Source organism: Dermacentor andersoni, chromosome 4 (genome assembly GCF_023375885.2).
Source record: "Dermacentor andersoni chromosome 4, qqDerAnde1_hic_scaffold, whole genome shotgun sequence".
Lineage (NCBI taxonomy): Eukaryota > Metazoa > Arthropoda > Arachnida > Ixodida > Ixodidae > Dermacentor > Dermacentor andersoni.
The window spans coordinates 2,176,869-2,195,923 of record NC_092817.1 but is presented as its reverse complement, the minus strand read 5'-3'; the positions used below and the strand labels follow the sequence as shown (position 1 = coordinate 2,195,923).

Here is a 19,055-nt window from a genome sequence, read left to right as displayed (position 1 = left end):
GAACAAAGCAGAGTAAGTACTCAAGAGTACACTGTATAATTAGGAATAATAATTTTGTACTCTTTGCCGTGTAATAAAAATGCTTTGATTAGCATGGGAGAAAGTTTGTAGGTTAAAACTGCACTGACTACGGCGGCTCTAGCAGGAGATATTGCACTCACGAGGGAACCTTCTATTTGTACTATTCCTGTTTTTCTAGCAGTGCTACGCGGTCTATTTTTTCGTCCTCTGTGGCCATTTGTTGAACTTGAGAGTGTTCGGGGCCTGACCACAACACAGGCCACAACGCTCCGACTCTGGTATGGCGCCGAAATGACGCTGATGTCGATGTGGCTTCACCTTTCCCGGTGCCCTCTGCGTTTGCGTTTGGAGGCCGTTCCGATCTCTAAGGCTCATTCTGCCGGGCCGCTGTACCGCCGTGATTTCGTGACGAAAAGTGAAAACACTACGTGTTAACCGATACATACTCAATAAGCTGGTACGGTTTACACAGATACAAAATGCATTATGTTAAATGGCCGCTGCGTCAGGGGTTTGACTTTACTACTTTTAAAAATTAAACTACTATTTAGCTGGGTAGAGTGTGACGAGGTTTTACCATATTGAAATTACAATCCAGCGATATCATGTCCGTAGGTTGTGTGCAAGTTGTTCTTTACGAATTTTCTGGCACATTTTACTAAGAGAAATTCAATTAGTTCAGTCTGCGTGGTTCAGGACTATGTTTCTCAAAGAGGCAATGGCGCCAACGCCGACACGAGATTTTCTGCGACACTGGGCCCTTAAAGGGCCCCTCACCAAGCCCCATAGCAAATTTTGGTTATACGTTGGAAGTTGTTGCATGTCCTCTAGGGAGCGTTCTGCCGCAAAAGTTTGCGGCAGGAAATGACAGAAACACGGCAGAAAATGACATAGTTTCGGTGTCTATGTGACTGCACGACGTGAAAACAACCAGACAAAACAGAAGTAGATCTCTCTTGCTGTGGTGCAAAGTAAAGCAAAACATGCAGACATTCGGCTTGTGTGTTTTATTATTTCTCTAAGCTTTAATTCGTATATTCCAGCAACATATTACACAAATAACAGATGTTGGGTTCCATAATTCTTGAAGTCGCATGTCACCACGAGTGACGTCACAGCATGAACACATGTACGTAGGCGCACTAGCACATGTACGTCATCCTTCGGCTTGGGGCGCAGCCACCACAAGAAGGAAAAACGTCATTCAGTTTAAGTTTCACATCTTCCCGCGGTGCGTAGCGATGTAATACTTTGCAGACACGATCGTTGTCACACATTGCATGCTTTGCGCCTGTCAACTCATAATGGCCAGACCTGGTGAGGGGCCCTTAAACAATATCGAGTTAAAACGCGAGAGAGTGAGAAAAAAGGAAAGGCGGGGCCCATGACATATTCACGATCTTTCAGCTCCGGTACGGGATAATGCAGGAAAGGAATTTAACTTGCGGAGGCTAGACGGGGCAAGTGGAGAGTATGTTAGTGGTGTCACTCACCTCCTGAAATCATGGGTTCAGGGCACTTCAAGTATTTCTACCTGCTATTAATGAACTAATTTGAAAAATTCTTGCGATAGAATGCTCCTTAGAGGGCCCATAACAACTTTCAGCGCATAACCAAAATTTGTTATGTGCCCTGTTCAGAGGCCCTTTATGAATTATGACAGCCATGGAATTCTTGTGGATGCTTTTTAAGAGTGAGGCATACAGGGTGCTTTGTTCTGGTGGTAGTAAAGTAACAAAAAGTCATAACAGCCTTTATTTATCCCTGAAAACTGAAACATCATACAAGATATCAAATTTTTTTTTTAATTGGATCATAGAATTTCTTAATAACCAGTCCCAATTTGTCATTATAAATAATCACCTATCTTGCCCAGTGTCACTAACATCAGGCATCCCTCAAGGATCGGTTCATGACCCTCTATAATTTTTAATTTATATTAATGACTTACCTTCACATGTGTCCTCTAACATCCGAATGTTCCCCAATGATTGTCATTTATCACACTATACGTAGAACCTCCAATCAAACAGCCCTGCAGAAAGACCTCACCAACATGCTAACATGGTGTGACGATTGGTTAATGACACTTAATGCTCAAAAACGTAAAGTTATGTCAGTCACTTGTAGCAGTAACCCCCTGGTATTTTTACCAAATCGGAAGCAAGCCTCTCGAACTAGTCGAGTCATATAACTACCTAGGTGTCACTGTGTGCAATTATCTGTCGTGGCATAAACATATTTCTAACATTAAATCATCTGCTAACAAAACACAAGGCTTTTTAAAGCGTAATCTCCATCAGGCTCTACAAAATGTAAAACTGCTTGCATACAAATCCCTTGTTCGAGCAAAACTGGGATATGCATCTACCATCTGGAGCCCACATCAAGCATGCCTTATCAGCTCACTTGAATCTGTCCAGAACTGCGCTACTAGGTTCATGCACTTACAATATTCATATGATGTCAGTATTTCCGCTCTTAAAGCAGAACCCTGATTAACACTACTATCTAATCGCCGACGCATTGCCAGTCTTGAGCTATATCAAGTTCTTCTTCAGCACCCTTAATCATGCGCCATACATTGTTCCCGCAGCACGCATCTCTCACCACACAGGTCACACGCCTGCGTGCCTGAGCCGTTCATTTTTCCGCCTCGTTCACTGCTCAAACAGCTAGAGACTGCAACAGCCTTCCTGCTGACATTGTTGATATCGCTTGCCTGTCTTTGTTTCCAACAGCATGTGACTGATCACTTTGCATATAGCTAATGATGCGTACATAATGTGGAACTTATGTAAAACCCACCCCTTATGTAATACCCCCTCCGGGGGGTCTCTAAGGACAATAAACAACCGAATTTTCGGTGGAAGATGAGTTTTCAGGAAATAGTAGTTTTGAGGTCCTTGACTAGTGGAAAAAATGACAAACATTTTGTCCACATCCAAGAGTTGAAAAGGTGAAATTCGTGTCTATTTAAGTGCTGTTGACACCTCATGAACAAGAATTACATTGCTCATGAGTTGCAGAGATTTACGGTGCAAAAGTAACAAACACCATAGTAGTGTGCATTGCTGAGAATCCACATTTGTGTAGAAAATAAACAACCGAGATGCTTTCCTTCACCTGCATTTTCACAACATACAAATCAGAGCAGTTTAATGAACAAGTGCATCACCATGACAGTCATCCACCAATGAGGTCTCTGCCTGCTCTGCTTCAGATGACGCACAATGTCGCCCATAGGGAACACTCAAGCGGCCAGTACAGTGCTTCAACTCCTTTACCAATGCAGCTACAGAACAAATATCAATCACTGGAACTTATCACCACTGGAGCACCTCTGCCAACCACATTTACATTTTCTTGACAGTAGCTTGACAGCTACTCTGGCAGCACTACAGCAGTGGAGAATACAAATCCTGGAAAGGGCAGTCATGCCAGCAGCTACAATGATTGACCAACACCTGGTCCTAAATTAAGCTTTCTTATATGCATACCAGCAATGATTGAATGCATATGCGTTGTTTTCATTAGTCTTAACCTAAAAGTCAGCTCATCTTTATGTTTACTAAATAGTGCTGATGTAGTCTTATTTTCTTCAAGGATAGAGCTTGAGGCCTATTAATGGGGGAAGCTTAAATATAAACGAAGGAGAATGAATCTAGCAGTAAGCTAAAGGGTTGTTTTATCAGAAACCGGAGGCTAAGTTTGGACAGGTAAGCTGTGTCCTTCCACTTCACCACCTGGTGGCACAACTTGCACAAATACAGCACACTTATTCTACTGCTCGAAAGAAGATTGCTCACTCGCATCTGTCAATGTTAGCTCCAGCAAACACCACATGAAACAGTCTAACGCGCATTATATTTCACCAGCTATCAAGTTACGAGCAAAGCTATAGATTCTTTAGTTCACCCTTACTCAGTGTAAGCACTCAAGCACTGCATCTGGACAAAAGCCAGTCACACACACCAAACCAAGCTCATCAAGTGCTTCTCAAAGTAAATGACACAGTTCAGTTCCACTACTGCCTTATCACCACATATTGATGCTGTCTGGCTTTGTTTTTACGAGAAACACTGCAATCGCCTTCCAAGCCATTCTTCGCTCAACACTGCTACACTTTGCATTTTTGTGCAAGCACTTCTCCGCGTTCCTTGCTGCCACTCAACGCTGCTGCACTTCGCATTTATGGGTCAGCATGCATGCACATATCTATTCATGCATTCTAAAGCGCTGTGTTGAACTGATATCACCAGCCAGCCAATGCTACCACATAGCAAATTACGATACTTGGAGCCTTCGTGACCTGTCATGCAAAACAGCAGCCAACACCAGGAAAGCAGGGTCAAGAGGCAAATAATGCTTCGCCTTAAAAATATTTTGTTACAAGTGCTTTTGCGATGCTTTAAGAAAGACCTGAGGTCACAGTTTGATGCAATCTAGCAGAAAGGTGCACCAACCTGGCAGAGGGGGACAGCCTCGACTTGGCCATTGCCTGGAAGAACACGGAAACGGTACAAGGGCTGTGTAAACGTTGGCTTATGATCGTTGATGTCAGTGAGTGTGACGAGCACTTGAGTTGTGGATGACAGCGATGGCTCCCCTTCATCAGCAAGCACCACCTCAAGCACATGTCGGTCATGGGCCTCGCGGTCCAGTGATCCCACTGAGGTTATGGTGCCCAAGCGGCGATCAATTGCAAAGCAGCCAGCCGCATCATCCACCAGCCGCCAGTCAACCACAGACGAGTCTTTGTCCTGGGCGGCCAAGGTGAGGATGAGCGCACCTGACGCGGTGTGCTCAGCCACATTCACTGCGTAGGCTGGGTGCTCGGTCAGAGGCACCTGGTCATTGAGGTCGCGCACAGCCACATGCAGGTCAACAAATGCCTCCAGTGGCACAGGGCTCAGGTCGCGAGCCACCACAGTGATCCAGTAGTGTGCGCACGCCTCGTGATCCAATGTCACATGGGTACGGACCACCCCTGCAAGCAAGCACTCAATTGCAACACTAGCCTCTCTTGACCCCAAAAGGGTGCCTGATAATTCATGTTTATGAGGCAAGCATCTCTTGCCCTATATCTCCCTTTTCTTTCCTTTGCACACTTGGGCCTCATTCACAACAGAAGGATTCTAAAAGTCGGGCACCAGAGATCACTGCTCACACCACGGCCAGAGTAAATGAATGCACTAATCTGCCTAATGGGCTATAGTGACCTCGACTTGCGCTGCCAGACCCTTAATTTGCCTTTACTCATTAATACTAATTTTGCATACTTGCATGGATGCAACAAATCAAGCTTCTTTTAAGCCTATTTATTGTCTATGTCACAAATGTTGGCGTGGCTTGCTGACTGGTAAAGTAGACAGCAACTTGACTGTGTCATGTTGAAACATGCTTAGCATTTACAATGTTCCACGTCTGAGCAAGCTCCGGGTGGAGACTATATGACAATGCAGGATATTGCATATGCAAGTCCGTCATCTTCATGGAAGAGAAATGCATCGCATCAATAAAATACAGTGTTGCAAAATCATACACAACAAAACAACACTTCCTCTCAGCTGCACGGCCATCAGCCCACTGATACACAAGGCATACTGCTTGCCACATCTAGAAGTGGAAAGGTGTACTACACCCATTGCACGTGCGCAATTTAAATTCCCCGAACTTCTGAGTAGCATCTCATATACATATACAAAGTCACGTGGTGTGTGCCAAATATGCAAGGTGCATCAGGAAATCATGCCACTCATACTTGGAATCTTTGTCTGTTTTGCACCGTTTCTTTACAAAGGTGTTAACCTACCAACCTGTCCAGCTTGCTGTTTTGATCTAAACAACAGTGTCATCAGCTAATACTCTTCATGCCCGACACAATGGCGCTTGTAAATCGCAAGTCAAGCCCTAATTGTTAATGGTACTTTTCATGTTTAATTACAACCACAAGAGAAGGGATTTTATTCTTTCTGTTAAAACCTTCAATGTTACTTGTTAGAAGCATGAGTGAACTAAAGGAGTAACTTTCTCTTTATGGGCAATGCAGTGCACTTGTAGAGTAGAGTGCTTGTATTATTGATTCGAACCCAACTAATGACCCGAATTTTCTTGCTCTTATTATTTTTCAAGGAGCATGGCACTGGACAGCCATATTTCTAACTCATATGTGCTAAGCGAAGCAAAGCAACCAAAAAACAGAACTTCCCCTCTACAAAAGCCTTCAGGGAATGAAAAAGTCACAAAGTTCCATATATAATACGATCAGTCATCATAATGAAACCACATCCGACACGAATACTATACCGTATTTATATCTTCTATTTGTTATAAGCACGTACTCATTACACATACACATTGGCGATAAAAAATTATGACATTACATCACGTCTATACATTGAGGTTTGACTATACAGCCATGCTTTTCTTGTCAATGGGGGTTTGCAACCACACCACTGGATTGCTGATTCTTCCTCACTCACTTCTAGGTTAGCAGCCATCTAGTGCCCTACCTGGATACCCCCGAGTCCCCTGTGGCTTAACCAAGGTGTGCAAACCGTAGGATGTACACAGGCACGAACTATTTTGTGCTTACTACGGCGTGGACGCCCTTTTGGCTGCAGTTCATTCAAAGGACAACTTCCCAGCTGCGTGTGCTTGTGCTGACAAAATCGCACGTGTGGCAAACCGGCATGTGGAGCATCATCGCAGTGGTTTACTTGTCATCGTAGTGGTGCTTCATTCAGCTCTCCTCCTCTCAACCTGCTCGAGATAAAATACCGTGCTTCGTTGTCTGCATAAGGAATTGCAGCTATACCACTGCATCGCTAATTCTTCCACTGTCACTTTTAGGTTTACAGCCATCTAGTGCCCTACCTGGATACCCTCGAGTCCCCTGTGGCTTGCCCAAGGTCTGCAAACCGCAGGATGTACACAGGCACGAACTATTTTGTGCTTACTACGGCATGGATGCCCTTTTGGCTGCAGTTCATTCAAAGGACAACTTCCCGCCTGCGTGTGCTTGTGCTGACAATTGCGCGTGTGACGAACCGGCACGTGGGGCATCATCGCAGTGGCTTACTTATCATCGTGGTAGCGCTTCCTTCTGCTCTCCTCCTTTCAACCTGCTCGAGATAAAATACCGTGCTTCACTGTCTGCATCAGGATTTGCAACCATACCACTGCATCACTAATTCTTCCACTCTCACTTCTAAGTGAGCATTTTTTTTCTGCTAAGGAAAAGACCTTGATTTTGTACTGCTTGATCACAAATCCCACCTGCTTTCTTGCCAAGTCTAGTAAACAGGGATTGCTAATCATGGGCAACGATCTTGCTAGTTACCATTCTCATATAGGCATGTTCAGATGTTTTCACCATAGAAACGTCTGACGGCGATCAAATGTTTGCACAACTTATCTTTTGTTCTGCCCTGTTCCAAGAGCGTGCATAATTCTGGCTGCTTGCCTTGTCACAAGTTTGTTGCTGTGCTGTGGTGACATTAAGCCCAACCCCGGTCCCGGTGATAGCAAAATCCTTAATGCTATTCTCGTCAAACTAGAAGCTTCAGACGCAACAAATGTTTAATTCCAACAGGATACCAAGCATCATCTGAATGGCAGTGCGGAAGAATTGATGGCCTTGCCAAACGCGAGTCCACTTTTGAAACTGCCAAATACGTGGACAGGTTGAAAATAACTGGTACTGAAACATCTTCGATGATTAATTCATTGAAAATAAAAATAGACTAGCTATCAGGCACCCTGGATGACCTAGAGAACAGATCTAGGCGAAACAAGCTGATGGTGAACGGACTTCCAGAGGGGCAAATGGAAACTTGGGATGAAACAAAAAAAATAGTTCGAAATTTCTTTTGAAGCAAATTGTGTCTCCAAGTAGCAAACACTGAACACGCACATCATCTGGGGCATCCAAAAAGTGGTTTCAACAGGCCAATCATCATCCAGTTTCTGAACTTCAAAAGCAAACAGGAAGTTTTTGCAAAGTCGCCGAAACTGAAAGACCACAAGGATCTGAAAGTGTAGTTCGAGGACGACTTCTCGTCTAAGATGTGTGAAATCAGAGAGGTTGTGGGATTTCGGAAAACCATTGCGCAACAGGGGCAAAAAGTACGACTCAAGTTTGACAAGCTTTCAGCTAACGGCCAAACATACGTTTTTGATTCTGCCTCTGGCACTGTCGTCCTCTTGGCAAACATGTTATCTCATTCCATGCAACCCTCTGGCTCGCAATGACATGACAAGGCGATGCCTGTAAGATCTAAAAACAAGCCGAAAAACGTTCTTTTGCTCTCATTTTTGTTTTCCAACTTTCGCAGTATTTTATATAAGGTCACTGATCTTATCTGTTCTATGACCACGTGTGCAACTAACATTTTAATAGGCACTGAGACATGGTTCAGTAGTGATGTACCAGAATGTGTATTGACTATTCATTCTGAGTTCAACATATACAGAAAAGACAGAAGTACAGTGCGTGGTGGTGGTGTTCTTGTGGCTGTTCGAAAATCAATTCACTCTGAAAGTGTGCTTGTGCCATTATGTTCCATTGAAACCTGCTGGGTCATTGTACGCTCCAGTTCATCACATTCTTCCGTTCTTATCGGTGCTTGCTATCCCCTCCAGTCCCCGATTCTAATTCCATTGTATGCTTAACCTTTGAATTAGAAAACATTCGAAACAGGTTTCCTTGCATCCCTATCATTTTAACAGGAGACTTCAACTACCCTGGAATCAATTGGAGCAATAATTGCGTTTTTAAAAAGCTCTAGCTCGTAAAAAATGAAATGTCACAATTTTCTTCACACTCTGAACCTGTTTTCACTGCACCAGATCACGAAAGAACCCACACACAACACCACCATTTTTGATCTTGTATGTTCCATGCATCCTGATGCTATTTCTGCTAATGTTCTAGAAGTAATCAGTGATAACAAATTAATCCAGTTTAATCATCAATTTAGCACTAATTTGCACAAGAAAGTAACTCAGCGAAAATATATTTATGACCATTCTAAAACAAATACCTCTGCAATCAGTAGGTTTCTTAACGATTCCTTGTCACCTTTAGAGCATGCCTTTAGACGCCGTTCTGCTGAAGAAAACCGGTCACTATTTAAGCACATAATTTTGCACATAAGGGATATGTTTATCCGAAAACTTTGTATTTGTCCAAGCCTGAAAAGCCCTTGGTTTACCCGGCATTTGAAATGCTTAATAGGTAAAAAAACGCGCTTACCACACTGCTATGCATACTAACAAGGCTGACGCCTGGGCTAAGTACAGTGATATTGCACGTCATTGTAAAACTGAAATTAAAATGTCTAAGGATTCATTCTGCAATACCACACTACCAAAAATTCTAAGAACTAATCCCAAGCACTTATGGAAAATAGTTAAACCTAGAAAGTCTGGAACTCAGCCTAACTTGCAGGACGCAGGCCAGCAGCTCTCCCCCATCAAGACCACTAACCAACTCAATAAGTCATTTGCCAGCATATTTACTAGTGAAAGGAACATGCACCCATCATGTCTCTTGCCTCATTCTCACTGTGTTAGTGTGCCGGATGTGGTTGTGGCTCCGGAGAGAGTTTTAAAATCCATGCAACACCTTCCTAATAAATCAAGTCTTCGTCCTGATGGTATACACTCTAAGTTACTGAAGATTACTGCTCTACACTCATCCACTTTTCTGTGTGTGCTTTTTCAGCAATCTATAGATGACAGTACCTGCCGTATGACTGGAAACTTGTGCACGTCATTCCCATTTACAAATCGAGCAATCGGGACGACTCCGGTAACTACAGACCGATATCATTAATGTCAATACCATGTGAAATCCTTGAGCACATTCTGTACAGTAACATCATGCAACGCTTAGTAAATAATCTCCTTTTCCGGAACCAGCACGGCTTTCGGTGAGGGAAATCCTGTGAAATGCAACTTTTCAAACTCATCACAGATATTCACTCGGTTACTCACTCATTAGGTCAGATTGATGCTGTGTTCATAGATTTTTCTAAAGCATTCGACCGGGTTCATCACTGCCTACATGTAAAACTTCAAACTTTCAATCTTAATGAAAGCATTATAAGTTGGATTCATAATTTTTTAACCGATTGCAGGCTGTCTTACTTGTTAACATTGTTTCTTCACCTACTGCTGTTAAATCTGGAGTTCCTCAGGGGCCCATCTTAGGCCCACTCTTATTCCTTTTGTACATTAACGATCTCCCAAATAATATCTCATTGCAAATTCGTCTTTATGCAGATGACTGTGTCATGTATTGTCAGATTAATGAACCTAGCTATTCTTTTCTTCTGCAGGCTGATTTGACTACATTATTATCATGATGTGACATGTGGCTAATGCAGATTAATATTATTAAAACCAAGGCAATGACATTTACTACACGTCACTTGAAATTACCATTTTCGTATATTAACAATGCTGCCATTGAGCCGGTAAATCAGCTTAAATACTTCGGTGCCATCATGTCAACTAACTTAACATGGAATCAGTACATAGAATACATCACCAGCAAGGCAAGTAAAACGCTAGGACTAATACGTAAAACACTCTACATGGCTCCGCCTGACACGAAGCTTCTGGTGTACAGCATTCTGGTCAGACCGCAGCTGGAATATGCCTCTATTTGGAATCCACATCACGCTTACTTAGCGCTGTCACTGGAATCATTACAGAATCGTGCAATTCGTTTTATAACAAGTAATTACACACATGACAGTATTACATACCTTCGAAACGCCTTGAATCTTAAACAGTGCCGCAACATAGACGCATCTCTTTACTTCATTACTTCTTCAAACTCTACCACAGCACTTGTACTTTCCGACTTGAACATATCCGCCCTGCTTCATACATCTTCCAACACACTGATCATCCATTCAAAGTATACGTACCCCATTGCAGGACTAACTAGTTCATATTCTCTCCTTTGCTTTTAGCTATTAAACTATGGAATGAACTGCCGAAAGACGTTGAGTCTATCAAAAATTCTGATGCATTTTGTGCCACTGTATCTTTTGTATAAACCTGCGCCTTTTTTCTTGTTTTTTGTATTATCTGTGAGTGTGCAATAATGTTTTCCCCCCTTATGTAATACCCCTGTCGGGTCTTTAAGGGTACTGTAAATAAATAAATAAACAAATAAATAAATAAATACACATCACACGCTCATACACACAAAATATGTAATTGCAATGATAACGTTGGAAAGCTGTACTTGCAGGTACATGAAAATGCCCAGCAGACAAGACTTTAAGTTATTAGAGGCTGCCTGCAGCTTCTACATCACTTAAGGAAATCACAGCTTGATGCATATGTGTTGCATAAGGCCAGGATTCCTTTTCAAAATTATGTAATTATCTGACAAGAAACTCCTGCATATGCATGGCCCATAAGCACTCAATTTCCTTTAGGGAAAAATATTTTGCAAGGCTGAGAACATCTGCGCACAGTTGCATGTTGTGGCAAAGCTTGTGCATGTACAGATTTATGAAACCCAAGGCGCACCATTGCTGTCTATGCTGAACATGCCCAGGCCATTGCCACCGGTGATAGTGTAGGTGACGCCATCCTCATCTGTCGCTGATAAGGAGGTGACAAATGTCCCAGGAGGCTGGTTTTCATCCACACTGGCGCTGGTCACCTGCAACACAACACGATTGTAATCACTCCCTAGCTAGGCTTTTGCTCTCACCTGTTCAGCAAAAACTGGTGCGTGCAGATTCTCGTTGACGTCCTCAACTTCAACAATCAAGTTTGCTACACTGGTGAAGGGTGGGTCCCCACAGTCACGAGCTTGCACAGTAACATTGTACAGTCGCCACTTTTCAAAGTCCAACATGGCAGCCAGCCGCACAAGACCAGTATCGGGGTCAATATCAAAGATTACAGCATGCTGGCTGTCCAAGGAGTACTGCACTCTGCCATTCTCTCCAAAGTCTGCATCTTCAGCATGCACCGATGTCACCAGGGCACCAACAGGTAGGTCCTCACGGATCCTCACCACATAAGGGGCCCGTGCAAAACGTGGTGCATTGTCATTCACATCCCTCAGCATAATGCTCACAGTGGCTGTGGAAGAGAGCGGATCCTGAAGTGCCCCATCAGCCACTGTGACAGTGAGCAGGTGTCTGTCATGGTGCTCCCGGTCAAGTAGTCCAGATACTGTCAGGAGACCAGTCCCACTGTCTATGTGGAACTGCTCCGAGCTGAGGATGAAATGCAGCTCTGCATTGGGCCCCTCATCACCATCTGTTGCCCTCAAGCGAGCAACAGACGTCCCATTAGGAGCATCCTCGTTGATCACGAAGCTGTAGGCCGGTTTCTCAAACAGTGGAGCATTGTCATTGACATCAAGTACCCGCACAAACATGGTCTGAGAGGTTGACCTTGGGGGTTGGCCTTGGTCATAGGCAGTCACATTCAACAAGTGGGAAGGTGCAATCTCATAGTCAAGAGCAGCAACCAGCACAAGTGCCCCAGTATGCATATCTACCAAAAAGCAGGAATGCTGGTCCCCATTTGATATCACATACACCAGGCGGCCATTGTAGCCATGATCTGGGTCTTTGGCCTTGATGTAGCCTAGCACCGAGCCCAGAGGTGTGCTTTCGTTCACAGCCAGCTCCCCAGGCCAACTGAGCTGTGGACTATGGCGATTTTCCAGAAAGCTGGCTGCAGTTGGTTCACCATGGTCATTGCCTTGGGCATTCTTCTGCTCTGAAAGCTGCAGTTGGTGGCGCAGCTTGTCAATGACACCAGCATCCTTGCATTCCACAGAAGCTTGTTGGTCCACAGGGCGCACCAGCACAGTCATGACATCAGCAAAGTGGTAACCATCCGTTGCCGTCACATTCACATGGGCAGGCCGCTGCAGTCTGCATGCCAAGCTCAGCACACCCGTGCTAGCATTCAGGTAAAAGCAAGCACTATCAGTGCTGGCGTCCATCTTGTAGTGCACTCTGCCTGTGCCACCATCATCAAAGTCAACAGCTGACAGCGTCAGCACTTGAGTACCAACAGCTGCATCATGCAGCACACGAACAACACAGTCAACCTTTTCAAATTGGGGCCTGTGGTCATTGACGTCTCTCAACGTCACAAGGAGGGCCATTTCTGCCTGCCGCTGGTAAGGCGCACCCCAATCTGTGGCACGAATGCGCAGCATGTAGCTGCGCCGCATGGTTTCATAGTCTAGTACTTCAGTTGTCGAAACTTCTCCGCTAAATGGGTCAACACTAAAAGGCACTGAATTCAAGTTCACAAGACTGTAGCTCACATAGCCATTTTCTGCCTCATCTTCATCATGAGCATGAACTGTGAATATCTTGGCTCCAACTGGTCTATTCTCCTCCAACAAAATTTCTACAGGACTGGAGTCGAAGACAGGTGCATGGTCATTGCAGTCGACCACTCGTATATTAATTGTGGCAACAGCCTTAAGGTGCGTGCCTCTAGCAGCCATACTGGCAACACTGATTTGCAGTGAGTAGTTAGCTTTTGCTTCGTGATCCAGCCAATTAGCTGTGCTAAGCCTTCCGGTAGCTGTGTTCAAAGAAAAATGACTGTCCTCATTTCCAGACTCAATGCGAAAGATGGCAGGCATTGAGCCACGCACTTTTATTTGCACCAAGGGAGTACCAGGAGGAGCCTCCTCAGGCACATCAGCCTCGTACTGAGAGTGTTCCAACTGAGGTATCACACTATTCAGCTCAGAGGGGCTAATGGAAACCTTTTCATCTGTGAACTGAGAGGGTATACCTTGGTCCCAAGCCCTGAGTGTCAGTGTATAATTCCTGTGCCTTAATGGACGCTGTGGGTCAATGCGCAGATTAAATTCTCCTGGCTGAGAGCCAGGTACCACAGTAAAGTGGTCGTCAGCATCCCCATCCACAATGGCTAGTCCACCAATTGTGCCATGAATGCCAGGGTCATCATCTGTCACTACAACCACAGCCCATACCTCAGGAGCATCCACTAGTGCATGGACATGGCGCACAAAGATAGCTGGTCTGTGTCTATTGACCGGTTTCACGTGCACAACTACTTGGGCTGTGCTTGACTTGAGTATGCTGCCAGTCTTGGGCTTTGGGCCTCTGTCTTCTGCAACTACAGTCAGATGGTGTGCAGGCTTTTTTTGGAAATCTAGCGGTCGTGTCAGCAAGACTGTTCCCATTGTTGGGTGGACAGCAAACTGCCGCAAGGGTTTTAGCAGGCGGTAGTAGATTGCTCCATTGATACCCAAATCTGGGTCATAAGCATTCAGTTTAACCAGGATATTGTGGAGGGGTGTGTCCTCAGGTACCGTGACGTTATACCAGGTGGGGAAAAACAATGGGCTGAGGTCATTTTTGTCAGTGACTTCTATTTGCACCTCACAGTGAACATCAGGCAGACGCTGCAGATGCAAGCTGTCATGCACTGAGCCTTTTACTCGGAGATGGTACGTATCCTCGTATTCTCGATTCAAAGCCACTGTACTTGTGCTCTCTGTGCGCGTCCGTATGAGGAGGAGCCAGAAGTCCCCCACAAGTCTGCTTTCTGCCTTGAACTGCCGCTCCTTGTCACCAGCAACAATCTTGTAGCGGACCTGCACCCAGCGTACCTCTTTAGTGGCTGGTCTGAATTTCAGCCACATCCAGCAACTTACCTGCAAGCGAGCGCTGTCCACGTGTACACCCATCTTCTCAGTTGGCTGGACATAGCGCTTGGGTGCAGAGTTCTCAGGAATACTAGCCTTGTACAGGCTGCGCGTGAAAGCCAGCCGCCCGCTGCCTACCACTGGCCATCCAGCCACCACCAGCAGCAGCAGCAGCAGCTGCAGGCCCATGGTCACCTAGGCATGTTCAGCTGAAACGCATACCCATTTATGGGAGGAAGCGTTGCAAAACTTATTCGAGAACAGTACTAAACAGCTGTTGCCACATATTACATGGGCGAGAACGGCTGCGCGATTTGAACAACACAGATTGCACGCGACAGTCTGGCTTAATCCTGAATACCGAGCACTTGCAACATTGAGCTCTCACGCCGTTAATCCGTTACCGTGAGGGACCCTCACATTTAACTAGCCAAGTACGAAATAGTGGTCATTGTATATACACATCTAGTGTATATCATTCGCTCAGAGCTCTGCTACATAATGCTTAAGGCAATACTTCCCGACAGCAAACGGTCTGATAAAGCGCGTAAGACTGCTACGAACACTTCCACTAGCTAAAAAAGCTTAATTATGGGGTTTTACGTGCCAAAACCACTTCCTGATTATGAGGCACGCCGTAGTGGAGGACTCCGGAAATTTCGACCACCTGGGGTTCTTTAACGTGCACCTAAATCTAAGTACACGGGTGTTTTCGCATTTCGCCCCCATCGAAATGCGGCCGCCGTGGCCGGGATTCGATCCCGCGACCTTGTGCTCAGCAGCCCAACACCATAGCCACTGAGCAACCGCGGCGGGTCCACTAGTTAACAGTCAAGTGGAAAGTTTTCAGGGGCTGCCGCTAGTGAAATTTCTTTATTTAGTATATTCAGTATAACCTATTTTGACCTATAAAAGCTGCGGGAAGGAGTAACTATATGTGAACGCATCAGACAAAACACTTGAGGACTCTAGCCTACTCCGGCAGTTCACTGCACTTGTGCTGCATGTCACATGAACACAGTAGCATGTTGACCCACTATCGTGGGGCGCAGTCAGCCGGGCTCCCTAGCTTTAGCTGAAGCGTCAGTGAACCGTAAATTTGCTTATCAGATAACCGCCTTTAGTTAGCAAACGTTCTTTTACGCGCTCCACAAGCGAAGGAAAAACACAATAGAGTACCGTTTTACTGCATAACGCGCGCGCAGCAGAACCATAGGGCGCGCGGTGCCGTTCAAATCGGGAAGGCTTTGATAAGTCGGCCAGCTGATGACGATACGGAAACACGTGTAACTGATAATCACGGCAGCAACTAGGCGAAAAGGAGCATTCTGTGGCAAAAAAAGGAGCGCAGTGGCCCACCTGTGTGCCTCTTGCACTGGCGCCGGGTGCGGTCACAAAGTGGTAGTGGAGGCGCACAGCGACGGCCGCTGACCTCTCTGATGCTGTTCCGCCAGTAACCCCCGTTGCTGCCGCTGTTGAACACCGCACCTTCCCTAGATTTCCTTAGACACAAGTCACGCTGCGACGCTGCCGCTGACATTGCCCAATGCCTCCATTGCCTTTGTAGTCACGTGGCCACCTAGGGATGCTTCCATCCTGGCGCGTCTGTAGCTGTAGCCAGTCTCCGTTGAGTGGAGAAGTGGGGGAGCTCAGGGGAGAAGTGGTTGCGAGAGAGAAATGTGGGGACTTTCTGTCCAAGATTTATCTTCACCTAGGTACTACGGGGGAAAGTGTTGTTTCGTTTGTCTCTAGCCGAGCTGGTTCTTTATTCTACGACGGCACTGCGCTGGCGCCATAGGGAAAAGAATACAACAAGAGCGTACAACTAATAGGTACGGTTGCGTACGGTTGGTACGGAGCGTACAACCATGAAACATTTCATCGCTTGCAATTGATTGGCTCTCGATCTTAACCACGAAACTTTTCTCTCAAGTGATTGCTACTATGGTATTTGTGAATTAACTACGTAAATATTCTACATGACGTGCCGTCATGTTAGCAGCCATGAGGAATTAGTTTTTTGGAGGCCTGTTTCAGAGATGTTTTGTGAAAGTAGCAGCAAACTTTTTCTTAAGAAACAGTCAAGTATGGTCATTTAATAATCCGTAAAAGAAAGAGATAGGCGCGCGTTGGTGCGCGCCTACCTCTTTTTTTTTACGCCTTAATAAGTATCCATACTTGACTGGAACGAATCACCAGACTTGCTATCATGACAGCAGCTTCGCTGGGCAGTGTTTTTCTGACACGGATAACATGTTGATGCCATTTATCAAGATTTTTCTTCCAGGTAAAATGCAATGTATCTCATAGCTAAATACTAAGGGAGTGTTAAGTGTTTGGCGAAGCATCATACACATCTTCGCGTGTTAATTTGCAGACATTCTTTTTACGCAATATTTATGGACAGACACGACGCATGTATACATTGTAAAACCAGCTGGTAGACCCCTTCAACGCTACATAGCTTGCGATATCCAAGCCGTAAATTTTCTCGACTCACGCGCTTTTGAAGAAGAAGCTGTGGTTCAGGCATGGCAGCAGAAAGAAGCCGACATGCCCTTCAATAAGTACGGCTCCAGCCACCCATACCGCCCATACCCCAAGCGCACACGAAGGGAACGAGCGCGAGCCGCAGCGAGCGGCATCCTGGCCGTGACGTCACTCGCGAGATTAAGGCGCCACTCCAAATTCTCGCCGCCATCTCGTTGCTAATGGTACCTGGCCTCACATTAGGAAATTCAGTACTGTGCATATGAAATCGGAAGTGCAGGCACGCATGGAAACAAGACAGAGAAGTGTAGGCAGGTTGGCCTTAGGAGCGCACGGGAACACCCCTAATGAGGGAGTGCAGGGGGACATGGGATAGACGTCATTCAAAGGTAGAGACGCAATAAGTAAGCTAAAATATGAACAGAGACTTGCAGCACTGGGGGGAGAAAGGTGGGCGGGAAAAGTGTACAAATATCTATACATGAAAAGTTTGAACACAAAGTGGACACTCAGAACTATAGGAAGCTGAGGATTAGATACCTACAGCCGAGGGAGAGGATCCAACGTGGTTCTAGTGTGGGAAAGGAGGTGAAGGAGCCGGAAAGAAAAAGGTGTGAAGAAAGAATACCCGGAAAGCCAGCGCTGTATAAAACACAAAAAAAGGAGATAAAGAGAGAACTCTTATTTGATAACTCGCGGGGCAGCTCACTATTATTCGAAGCTAGGACGGGGGCTTTGAGAACGACAACATACAGGGCTAAATTTGAAGAGGTGGACCTTTTATGCACAGCTTGCGGAGCCGAAACTGAGACCACAGTGCTGAGATGCACGTTCGCCCGACTCTGGCTGAGGGAACAGTGACAGATATGGAAGGGGCATTAGGTTTTCCCGGGAACGAGGGAAAATAGACGAGAAAGGAGTGGCAGTAACGAAGGGGAGGCTACACTCTTAGGCAAAGTTACACCCTTTGGCTTGCCCCTTCTGCCACACAACAATGATCGTTATCTGCCTTGATGCGTTTCCTTTCTTTAACGCTGCGAGCCCGGAACTTTCCAGTAACGAATGGCACGCGCGTTATCAGAAGGGGCACTCCAAAGGGTGTAAACTGTTCTATGCTGATAACGCGCGTGCCGTTCGTTACTGGTAAGTACCGGGCTCGCAGCGTTAAAGAAAGGAAACGCATCAAGGCAGATAACGATTATTGTTGTGTGGCAGAAGGGGCAAGCCAAAGGGTGTAACTTTGCCTAAGAGTGTAGAGGATTGGTGGAGGAAGTCAAGGGAGAGATAATACCATAAATCGTGGAGCTAATGTTTTCTATACTATTTTAAACATTTATTTTGGGAGGAGGAAGGGAGTGAAAACTAGTTTAAGAAGGGGATATAAAGAAAAAAATAATAGGAGGAGCAAGAGGCTAGGTGGCGCCAGCCGCCGCCCGTTACAAAGGGTGTAGCTGCCATCCATCTATCCACCCAACATACTTATATTCATTGCTTCACTCTTAGAAAAATTTACACACTTTGGGGCTTATCTTGTCCCACAACGATAATCGTCATCCGTCTTGCCCGCGTTTCATTTCTCTAACGCGGCGAGCCCGGTACTTCCCAGTCACGAACGGCATGCGCGTTATCAGTGTGACGCAGCATTCTCGACAGGAAAGTAGCGAGCTCCGAGTTTTCAGGAAAGGAAACGCAAGCAAGGCAGATGACGATTATCGTTGTGGGACAAATTTACACCCCAAAGGGTGCAACAGTTTTAAGAGTGTTCTATTACACCAGTCAATTAAGCCTCCTTTACTATATATGCCTGCCGCGTCGCTAGTCTTCCCATTGGAGCGGAGGTTCCCGTAGTTCAGTG

At 45.5% G+C, this 19,055-nt stretch overlaps 1 protein-coding gene across 2 annotated transcripts in view; it reads right to left on the bottom strand.

Moving 5' to 3' along the window:
* The window catches only part of LOC126535883 (fat-like cadherin-related tumor suppressor homolog), a 517,574-nt gene extending 501,357 nt beyond the window's left edge, over positions 1 to 16,217 (bottom strand). Inside the window, exons 1-5 of one of the 2 annotated variants that reach the window (XM_055073317.2) lie at positions 16,070 to 16,217; positions 14,720 to 14,919; positions 11,765 to 14,659; positions 11,578 to 11,713; positions 4,488 to 5,011 (exon numbers count right to left, since the gene is read on the bottom strand). In XM_055073317.2, the coding sequence (XP_054929292.1) occupies positions 4,488 to 5,011; positions 11,578 to 11,713; positions 11,765 to 14,659; positions 14,720 to 14,899 (3,735 nt within the window). In that variant the 5' untranslated portion in view covers positions 14,900 to 14,919; positions 16,070 to 16,217. The remainder of the gene's footprint in view (positions 1 to 4,487; positions 5,012 to 11,577; positions 11,714 to 11,764; positions 14,660 to 14,719; positions 14,920 to 16,069) is intronic. The other variant, XM_050182731.3, reaches the window with a different exon arrangement.
* Positions 16,218 to 19,055: the final 2,838 nt, after the last annotated feature.